The sequence below is a fragment of the Peromyscus californicus genome, unplaced genomic scaffold (assembly GCF_007827085.1).
Source record: "Peromyscus californicus insignis strain IS unplaced genomic scaffold, ASM782708v3 Scaffold_10__1_contigs__length_136768540, whole genome shotgun sequence".
NCBI classification, from domain to species: Eukaryota; Metazoa; Chordata; class Mammalia; order Rodentia; family Cricetidae; genus Peromyscus; species Peromyscus californicus.
This window is the reverse complement of record NW_026294391.1, coordinates 134,579,659-134,590,332: the sequence shown is the minus strand read 5'-3', so window position 1 is coordinate 134,590,332 and position 10,674 is coordinate 134,579,659. Positions and strand designations below refer to the sequence as shown.

At 49.7% G+C, this 10,674-nt stretch overlaps 1 protein-coding gene across 3 annotated transcripts; it reads left to right on the top strand.

The window, feature by feature from the left end:
• The first annotated feature begins 3,163 nt into the window (after nt 1-3,163).
• On the top strand, nt 3,164-10,514 carry Renbp (renin binding protein). Of its 3 annotated transcripts, none has more exons than XM_052742180.1 (11): nt 3,164-3,290; nt 3,481-3,590; nt 3,750-3,825; nt 3,927-4,002; nt 4,155-4,327; nt 4,756-4,980; nt 5,778-5,859; nt 6,183-6,358; nt 7,268-7,399; nt 10,202-10,289; nt 10,374-10,514. In XM_052742180.1, the coding sequence occupies exons 2-11, from the start codon at nt 3,484-3,486 to the stop codon at nt 10,496-10,498; spliced, it is 1,260 nt and encodes a 419-aa protein (XP_052598140.1). In that variant the 5' UTR covers nt 3,164-3,290; nt 3,481-3,483; the 3' UTR covers nt 10,499-10,514. The 3 variants fall into 3 exon arrangements, with proteins under 3 accessions (XP_052598140.1, XP_052598134.1, XP_052598125.1); XM_052742174.1 differs by having other exon boundaries at nt 3,165-3,265; XM_052742165.1 differs by having other exon boundaries at nt 3,206-3,382.
• Nucleotides 10,515-10,674: the final 160 nt, after the last annotated feature.

Genomic DNA, 10,674 nt, shown 5'->3' with positions numbered 1-10,674 from the left:
TGGCCTATAGTCAGAGCTCAGTGATGGCAGGTCTAGGTGCCAGCAGGCTGAGAGTAGCAAGCATACCACCTCCATGCATCTCCAGGCCCCTGGTGCTTGAGCTAGAGAAAGAAGGGGTGTGGGTATGTGTTTCCTTAGCATCTCCTTTCTGACATCTCCGCTGCTACTACCTTTATTTAGATTTGTTTTTTGAGATAGTCTGTGTATCCCTGGTACTCACTGTGTAGACCAGGCAGGCCTCAAACTCAGAAATCTGCCTCTGCTTCCCAAGTGCTGCATTACAGGCTACCATACCCAACTTTTTATTATTTTTAATTATGTGTAGGTGGGTGGGTGGATAAGTATGTGCAGGCTCCCTCAGACACCAAAGACATGGTCCTCTGGAGCTGGAGTTAAAGGCAGCTGTGACCTGACCAACTTGGGTGCTCTGTAAGAGCAGTACACACTCTTAACCACTGGGCTATCTCTCCAGCCCCCTGTATTCCTCTCAGTCATTTTGGTACCAAAAGTGGCCTCCTATGAAGCCAGTGCTGATGTGCACCTAGATGTGTGCACTCAGTGCATGCTGATACCTGAGTGCAGGCCCAGTGTAGAGGGCCTCTGAGAAGCCATTTTCTTGGTGCTCACACCACCATTCGGCTCCAAAGCAGCACCTCCTAGCATGTGACATCCTTATGTCTTCCCACCCAGACTGTTCCCTGCCCCAGATGGAGCCCAGCCCAGGCCAGCTAAAGGACAACTTGGGACAGGGAGCACAGCCTCACTGGGTCCACAACCTCCAAGGCTTCTGGTTTGTTGAGGGTATCCTGTCAATAAAGAGAGCAAGTGAAAGTTCCACTAGCAGCCGGGCGGTGGTGGCACCCGTCTTTAATCCCAGCACTCGGGAGGCAGAAGCAGGCTGATCTCAGTGAGTTCAAGGCCAGCCTGGTCTACATAGTGAGTTCCAGGACAGCCAGGGCTACACAGAGAAACCCTGTCTCAAAAAAACAACAACAACAAAAAAAAACACTAGCATGCCTCAAGCCCAGGAGAGGAACAATAAATTGTCCTTCAGATAGCAGCTGTGGGAGCAATGTCCAGGGATAGGAAGACATGGATCAGCAGAGGTGAATTGTCCAGTGGAGAGGTTTGTGAAGATTTGTTAACATGTGGACACTTAGCCTGGCAGAAGTGCAAAGGTTCTTCCCACACTATTCTTACAGCCATTACCTATGGGGCTACCCTCCCTCCTCCCCTGTACTGAGCTTCTCATACCACTCTGGAACTCAAGGAATATACAGGGCTGGAAAAATAGCTCAGTGGTTAAGAGTATACTGCTCTTAGAAAGGACTAGAGTTTAGTTTCTAGCATCTTTGCTGAGCAGACTTCCATGGTCACCTCACTCACACAGACACACACATAATTAAAAGTTAATCCTTTTTTTTTTAAGGATTTATACCAGAAGTGCTTTGGCACAGATCTCAAAATACCGAGCTTGAGCTGGGTGGTGGTGGCATGTGCCTTTAATCCCAGCGCTGGGGAGGCAGAGGCAGGCAGATCTCTGTGAGTTCAAGGCCAGCCTGGTCTACAGAGTGAGTTCCAGGACAGTAGGAACTACACAGTGAAAACAAAAACAAACGAATACTGAGCTTGAAGCTGGGTGTGATACAACACACCTGTAGTCCCAGTTCTTGAAAAGTGGAGGCAATAAGATCAGGAGTTCAAAACCATTCTTGGCTACTAGTGAGAGTACAAGGCTAGCCTGGGATACATGAGACTCTGTTGCAAACAAGCAAACTGAGCTTGAGGGCAGAAAGAGGCATTACAGCCTTGCCTAACGTTCCTCCCATGAGATCCAGGGCCAGGGAATCACCTATAGTTTCATACCAAGGCTTGTCCTTGGCTGAGCTTGAGGGAGATGGTATGTGTGCAAGGGAGGCAGGGGAGAAGACGGACATGGATAAATACAGTTTAAATAATGGCACACAAGCCTTCCTGGATACAGGTCCAGGGTCCCCTGGGTATGAGCTAAGCTGAGGATAGATTTGAACACAGAGCAGCTGTAGTAGACACCTACCTAACATACATGGGGACAAGGCTTACTCCAAGCACCACAAAGGTGAAGTGTTTCAGGCTAAAAGAACCACTCCAACCTGCAGAGCTAGCCAGCAGCCATAGCCTGGAAGGTAGCAGTCATTGTGGAATCAAAGGTCAGAACACAGCTGGGGGATAGGGTGGTACAAGAACATCACCATGCCCAGGAACTGGATTCTTTTTACTAACCAACTCCCAGAGCAGCATTGATGGGGCAGAAGGTCTAGTTACTTTACACTCCTGGGTTGCAGTCTATCCTTAAGGACATGTTCAAAGAACTAGAGTGATGACTCAGCAGTTAAGTGCACTATCTTTTCTTCCAGAGGGTCCAGGTTCGATTTCCAGCACCCACATGGAGACTCACAACCATCTGTAACTCCAGTCCCAGAGGATCCCAGTGCCCTTTTCTGACCTCTGAGGATACTAAATGCATGTGGTGTACAGACATACACAGGCAAAAAACGCCAATACACATAAAATAAAATGGGGAAAAAAAGATTCAGAACATATTCAAGCTCCCAAAAGTACCTCAGAAATTCTGGCTGCAACTCTCCCTCCACAGAATTCTGCTGATCAATGAGGGTGCCCAGTGGGTAACAAGAATAGGGGGAACAGATCAACCAGCCTGTCCCAGAGCCAACCAATACTGGATAGCTAGAAGGCAGGCCCAGAGATCTAGAGGATGCCCACTCTGCTTTGCATGGTTACCACCTGTTTTCCCAGAAGCAGCCTTTGGTGTGAAGTATCCAGGAACTGGCAACCAAGGCCAGTGGTTGTAAATTACTGGATACTGACAGCTTACCAAATTGGCAGAGAAGACTTGCCCACTATATGGTCTCAGGATTCAGGCATTTCCAGGGGGGCACCCCAACCCCACACATCTGTTGGGATCACCAACCTCAGCTGCCAGACACAATTCAGTCTCCTCCCTACTCCCTCTCCATGTGACAAGACTGTCCTCACCCACTTCCCACCAGGAGAATCTAGAGCAAGAGTGCTCACCCTGGGCCTTGATGGGCAGGAGGTGGGGTTTCAAACCCCGCCTTCTGCCCCGCCTCCACCTCGGGGCCCATCGGAACCCTGAAGAGGATCAGGTGGGTGGGGCACTGCTCGGTCAGCTGAGTGACGGTCACGGGATTTGACCAACTCCGGTTTCCTGGAGGAGAGCTAATAAATGGACCGAGTGTTAAAAGTCAGTGGTCTCATTGGCAGGAGAGGTGCTGTTCTGGAGGGTCCCAGCAAAGGGTGGGGTCAGAAGCCCGTCGCAAAGGCGAGAGGGATCCTTGGCTCAAGGCCCTATGGGGATGAGGTGCGAACAAACAGCTCTGGGGCCCACTTGAGCTGGTTCAGGAAGTCCCTGTGAAGAGCTGTGCCTCCATGCATGCCCTGACCTGAATCACTTCACAGGATATGGAGAAGGAACGAGAGACACTGCAGATCTGGAAGGAACGTGTGGGACAGGAGCTCGATAACGTGGTCGCTTTCTGGATGGAGCATTCCCATGACCAGGAACACGGGTTAGCTACCCCTCGATGATCCTCCCAGGGCTTTTGCCCCTCCCAAACTCCTACTTCACTCTGTGGCGACTCACAGATCTACTGGCTTCAGGAGAATAGTGAAGCTATGGAGAAGGGTGCAAGTCTCCTCTTTTTCTAACAATACAACATGTCTCACAGGGGCTTCCTCACATGCCTTGGCCGCAATGGGCAGGTCTATGATCACCTCAAATATGTCTGGCTGCAGGGGAGGCAGGTCAGTTTGCACACTTAAGGCTGTCACACAATTGGATATACCCAGGGATACTTAAGATCCCCCCTACCCCAGCTGCTCCTCTTCAAACTCTTCCCTCACAGGTATGGATGTATTGTTACTTGTACCGCAGTTTTGAGCGCTTCCACCGTGCTGAGCTTCTGGATGCAGCAAAAGCAGGTACCCTCTCCTACCCCCATCTCCTCAGGAACTTCAGTGGGTCATTTATTCAGTGGATCTAAAGGGGTCTAGAAAAGAAAAGGGACTGGATATGTTCCAAGAGACAGTATATTACGAGCCCTTACCTAGCATGCATACTCCCTAACCACCAGGTGGTGAGTTTTTGCTGCATCATGCCCGTGTGGCACCACCTGCCAAGAAGTGTGCCTTTGTGCTGACTCGGGATGGCCATCCAGTGAAGGTGCAGCGGACCATTTTCAGCGAATGTTTCTACACCATGGCCATGAATGAGCTTTGGAAAGTAACAGGGGAAACACATTATCAGGTGTGTGGGAGGGATGGCCACAGGCTTTGGGTATGAATTCACTCTGAAGAGAGACCTGAGAGCCTGCCACAACTCCCATTCACTCCTGTCCTACCATTTTGTGACCACCTTCTCTCCTCAGCTCTCTCCCAATTCCTGTACCACCATAGGAACCCTGAGCAAACAGGGATCTATCAGTCAGTGCCCTGTGTCCATGTAGAAGAGGTCCTTTTTCCTCCCTGGGCCCTCCTTCCTGAATCTCAGAGCTTCCCCCTCACCCCACAAGCAATGTTGGGTGGATCCACTTGGCGTCTGGTACTTGGCTGTAGGGCTGGCCCTGGAGAGCTGCAGAAAGAGCAGGTATCCTTGGAGAACAAGCTGAATCCTAGGTCCTTCCTGGGGGAGAGAAATGGGACAAGGTATGCAGCCTCTGCCTGGTCTCCCCACAGAATGAAGCTGTGGAGATGATGGATCAGATCGTCCACTGGGTGCGGGTGGACTCATCTGAGCTAGGCCAGCCTCGGCTCTCAGGGACCCCTGCGGCAGAGGCCTTGGCAGTGCCCATGATGCTGCTCCACCTGGTGGAGCAGCTTGGAGAGGAAGATAAGGCACTGACCAGCAAGTATGCAGAACTAGGGGACTGGTGTGCCCACAGGATTCTGCAGCACGTCCAGGTAGGCACAGAGAGAGGAACAGAGTGAACCCTATTCTCCCACTCTGCAAGGGCCCCTCACCTGAAATATGTTCTTCAGCTTTCTAGACAGGTAGATCTAAGGAAGCACATTCATTTGAAATATAGCCCAGGGTCCTCAGGAAGGTGGAGCCTGGCATGCTGGGGCAGAGATGGGTGGGTCCTAAGGCAGAAAGAAGAGGCCAGAGCCCCAAGCATATCCTGAGACCTTGATCTATGTTCCTCCTCAGCCTCTGTGGACATCCAACTCTATCTTGCCTCCTCATTCAGTGTTTTACGCTCTCTGCTTGAGAGATCCAGATCTAAAACAAGGATCAGAACCTATAGGCCCATGGGAGACAATCAGCCATTCCAAAAATGTTCTTCTATAATTCCAGAACTCCAGAGGTAGAAGCAGGAAAATCTAGAGTTCAAGGTCAGCCTTGCATGTATACTAAGTTTGAGACTAGCCTGGGCTACCCAAGACTGTTTCAAAACACACAACAACCAAAAAAATGCCCCCTTTGGGCCTACTGAGTAGGTGGATGGCTGGTACCAAGGGTGGAGGAAGGAATTTTTTTTCCCGTTTTTTCAAGAAAGGTAACAGTCCTGGCTGTCCTGGAACTCACTATGTATACCAGGCTGGCCTTGAACTCACAGAGATCTGCCTGCCTCTGCCTCCCCAGTGCTGGGATTAAAGGCGTGAGCCACCATGCCCAGCAGGAGGGATTTTTGAAGTTAGATCTTTCTGGTTGGATGAGAGGGAATGGAAACATCTGTCTTTTGTTCCTTTCCTGGCAGAGGGATGGGAAAGCTGTGCTAGAGAATATATCAGAGGATGGCCAAGAAATTCCTGGTTGCCTTGGAAGACATCAGAACCCAGGTGTGCTGGGCCCATCAGGAAAAAGAACTCAGCTTTCAGTTTGGGGTCTCATATGGGAGGGGCTGCCCTCCTCCCTCCACCAAAGACCAGAGGAAGGGGAAAGTCTGCCCAGGACTGGGCATTGGCTGAAGGAACTTAAGTGTCTGTTTGGGGGGCCTCTGTTTTTTCAGGGAATGGAGTTCAGGCAGAAAGGCAGGGTATCCTGTGACAGAGTTCAAGCATCTTTCACCCTTGAGGAGGAAGGGAGGTTCCAGGAACTCAAGCCCTCAGATGCTTGGGAAGGGAATTAATTCCTGCCTTAACTTTCTTTCAACCCTCACTAGGCCACGCAATAGAAGCTGGCTGGTTCCTGCTCCAGTATGCCCGCAGGAAAGGTGACATCAAACTTCGAATGCATATCATTGACAAGTTTCTCTTGTTGCCTTTCTACTCTGGATGGGACCCTGAGCACGGAGGCCTCTTCTACTTCCAGGATGCTGATGGTTTCTGCCCCACCCAGGTGGGAATGCCCAGAGCAACTTGCTGGAAGCCTGGCATGTAATAGGGGAACTCAGAGCCAGGTGTAGTGGCACATGTCTTTAATCAGCACTTGGGGGCCAGATCAGAAGCATCTCTGTGAGCTCAAGGCCAGCCTGGTCTACATAGTGAAGTGCAGGACTGCCAGGACAAGTTAGAGAGACCCTGTCTCAAAATACAATAACAACAAAAACATTTGAACCCAGAGTCCAGTTTTCTCCATCATATATCCCGTGAAAGCCATTAGAGAAGAGTGGCATCAAATGCTGATACCAAGACACATGTCCCCTTCGTCTAGTGCCAGTGGCTTGAAGGGTTCTTGGGTGATTCTCACTTTCCCACTTGGTGGCAGACAGGAGTGAAATTGTTCTTCTGATGAGTTGTGTCCCTGATCCTGCTGGAGATCTGCTGAGGGTACTATACTAGCCATGGGTAACAGCAGTGTGCAAGAGGCTTAAAGATGACATGACAAGGCAGACAGCATTCCACCTTAAGGGATAAAGGGAGTCTGCCCCAGTACTTGTCCTTTTAAGGAGCTGCTTGGGGTACATTCAGGTCAGAAAGCTAGCCCTACTCTTTTTTTTTTTAAGATTTATTTATTGTGTATACAGTGTTCTGCCTGAATGCCAGAAGAGGGCACCAGATCTCATTGTGGATGGTTGTGAGCCACCATGTGGTTGCTAGGAATTGAAGTCAGGACCTCTGGAAGAACAGCCAGTGCTCTTAACCTCTGAGCCATCTCTCTAGCCCTACTCTTTAGGACTATTCTAACTCTATCCCCCATGTCTCATGATTGAGAACCAAGTCCTGAGCCAGACAGAGTCAGAACAGAGGATATGAGTGTCCTAAAGTCAACAAGGACCTTAGCTGCCTATCTCTGCTCTCTTCTCAGCTGGAGTGGGACATGAAGCTGTGGTGGCCACATTGTGAAGCCATGATTGCCTTCCTCATGGGTTACAGTGACACTGGGGACCCTACCTTGCTAAAGATCTTCAATCAGGTGGCTGAGTACACCTTCTGCCATGTAAGTGCTATCTCCTTATTTCCTGGAAGCCCAGTTCAGGTTTGAAGGATATGACAGACAGCGGGAAAGGAAGAAATGGGCTATATAAGAGGGTCCAGTAGGCTTTCCCTCAGCCACTCCTAGCCCATTCATCAGGTGTTACCCTCAGCTGCTCTGAGGGTACCAAGAGTGCCTTTTGTTTGGTAAACCAAGAAGCCCTGCCTCAATGAATTCACCTTTCTAGGTGGTCAGATTCTAATCAAGTAAACAAGCAGATGTAGAGACCAATGAGCTATGGGAAACAAAGCAGATGGCAAATGATATAGAACTTTCTTTTTTTTTTCACTTTGGTTTTTCAAGACAGAGTTTCTCTGTGGAAACAGTTCTGGCTGTCCTCTAACTCATTCTGTAGCTCAGGCTGGCCTCAAACTCACAGAGATCCACCTGCCTCTGCCTCCCACAAGTGCTGGGATTAAAGGCGTGCGCCATCACCGCCCGGCCAGAACTTTCTTATAGAGGGATCAGAGAAGACCTTGTGAGCAAGGATCCAAAGCAGTGGAGGGCAGGGTATGTCTGTTTCACAGAAGGGAAGCTAGGAGGGTCCAGCCAGGTGAGCTCCATGTAGCAGGAACATCCTTGATTTGCCAGGATCAGCAGCCTGAGCCTTGACAGGGAATCCAACAGGCTGGTGAATCAGCAGTTGGAACCTCCCGTGTGTGTGTGTGTGTGTGTGTGAGAGAGAGAGAGAGAGAGAGAGAGAGAGAGAGAGAGAGAGAGAGAGAGAGAGAGAGAGTATAGTATAGGTAGGTCAGAGGACAACTTTAGGTGGTGTTTCTCAGGTACTACATACCTTTTTGTTGAGACAGGGTCACTCACTAGCTATGTTAGCTAGTAGGCATACCCTTGGGATCATCTTATCTCTGTTTCTCCAGTGGTGGGAATACAAGCGTGCTATCCTTGTCTTTTTTTCATATGGGTTCTGGGACCAAACTCAGGCTCAGGTTCTCATGTTTGCAAGGCACTTTTTTTTTTTTTTTTTTTTGCTTTTTCAAGACAGGGCTTCTCTGTGTAGCAATGGTTGGGCTGTCCTGAAACTCACTCTGTAGATCAGGCTGGCTTCCAACTCAGAGATAAGCCTGCCTCTGCCTCCCGAGAGCTGGGCTTAAAGGTGTGCACCACCGCCAAACTAGTTTACAAGGTATTTTACTGACTCTTGGCCCAGCAGATGAGTTTCTGAGGCTGTTGTTGGTTGTTTTCGCGCTTTGCTCTTTTGGGGGCCTGCCACCCAGCTCCCAAATAAATCACATAGGTGCTTATTATTACACCTTTAATCCCAGCACTTGGGAAGCAGAGGGAAGTGAGTTCCAGGGCAGCCAAGGCTACACAGATAAATCTGTTTCAAAGAAACTTAAAAAAAAAAAAAAAGAATATGAGCCAGTTTTGGTGCATGCCTTTAGTTCCAGCACTGGGGAGGCAGAGGTAAGAAGATTTCAACTGAGTTCCAAGCCAGCCTGAGCCACATAGCAAGTTCTAGGGCAGTCAGGAATACAAGGTGAGACTCCTTCTCAAAAATAAATACATAATAAGGACAAGACTACTCAAAAGTTATGATTAGATACAGAACTGCTTATACCTCTCTTGAATACACCACCACCACTCTTTCTGAGACAGAATCTGGACTGGCTTTGAACTTGAGGTAATTCTCCTGCCTCAGCCTCCTGAGTGCTGGGATTACAGACATGAATCATTACACAGCTTAAAATTCACAACTCATATGTCACAATATTTTTTTTTGAGACAGGGTTTCTCAGTGTAGCCCTGCCTGTCCTGGAACTCACTCTGTAGACCAGGCTGGCCTCGATCTCAGAGATCCACCTGTCTCTGCCTCCCAAGTGCTGGGATCAAAGCCTTCGTCACCACTGCCTGGCTTCATATGTCACAATTTAAAGGGAGCATTTTGATGGTAAACTTGAATGCCTTCTAAGAAGGGGTTCTACTTAACTATTTTATCATTGAGAACAAAATAGGAAGGGCCTTGGATAAGGACCTGGGCTACATTTTGGGGAACTGAAAAAGCCTCAGTAAGACAGGTATGGGATGGGGTGTACAAAGGGTCTGTCCAGCAGCTCAGATGTTGTCCCCCATATCTTAAAGCATCAGATCCACTGGACAGGGTCAGAACCCATGATGAAGGCAGGCAGAAGACCAGGTTGGCCTGAAACTTACAGAAATGTGTCAGCCTCTACATCCTGAGGGCTGGGGCTAAAGGCATGCCCCACCACACAGGGTTAGAGGAAAGTCTGAGACCCTGTTATAAAAACCTCAGTATACAAGGACAGGAGTTATGTGTCTTCTGCTTGATAATCCAAAGATCTTTTGGACCAAATGCCTGTGAAGTAGAGACCATGAACTCCAGGGAAGTCACTTGTTGCAAAGTTTGCTGGCAAGATTCTTCCTTCCTTCCTTCCTTCCTTCCTTCCTTCCTTCCTTCCTTCCTTTCAACTTAAATGAGGTAAAATGTTTGTTTCTAAAGTAGTCAATTCAAAGTGTTAGGTAACACACCAATCAAATATAGAGCCCGTTCTCGCAGCGTTTCAGCACACCCCCCTGCAGCCCCTTCCCCACTGGGTTACAGGCTGAGAAGGCCTACTGCCTACCATCCTCAGCTTTCATCTTTTTCCAGGACGTGGTCCATTAAAAGTACTGAAATCATGCCATTTGAACTCTGACCACTGGTAGCACTGCAAAGGGGTGCCCCTTCCTCAGCCGGTGACATTCGGGTGGGTCCTGCCGATATTAGCTGTCATTGTATCCTTATTCTAGTTTCGTGATCCTGAGTTCGGGGAATGGTTTGGCTATCTGAACCGAGAGGGAAAGGTGGCCCTCACCATCAAGGGAGGTCCTTTTAAAGGTGAGCAGGGAACGGGCGAGACCAAGGGTTTGTGGCACTCGGCTCCCCGGACCTTCCCAACACCAGCATCCATTCTCCTCACAGGCTGCTTCCATGTGCCGCGGTGCCTGGCCATGTGTGAGCAGATTCTGGAAGCCCTGCTCCGCCGCCTCGGGCCCGCCCCCGTCGTGTGCTCGCCCTCCGTCCCCAGCCTTGGAGGCTCGAAATAAATCTGATCCTGCTCCACCTGCTTGTGTGCGCACCTCTGTGGGCCCTGTGGGAGGGAACAGCTATTCTCCACACTGTCCGGTTTGCCGGGCCTTCATGGCGGCCTCGAAGGCGCCACCTCACCGCCGTTCCACCGAGCCCATTGGCTCTGTGAGTGCTCACTAACTCTGTGGTTTGG

Excerpts from the sequence above, each read along its gene's own strand:
- Renbp (XM_052742165.1), top strand. The coding sequence starts at position 3,248 with ATGGACCGAGTGTTAAAAGTCAGTGGTCTCATTGGCAGGAGAGGTGCT. Across the intron at positions 3,383-3,480 it reads CAAGGCCCTATGGGGATGAG|GATATGGAGAAGGAACGAGA; the intron begins GTGCGAACAAAC and ends ATCACTTCACAG. Across the intron at positions 10,290-10,373 it reads CAAGGGAGGTCCTTTTAAAG|GCTGCTTCCATGTGCCGCGG; the intron begins GTGAGCAGGGAA and ends TTCTCCTCACAG.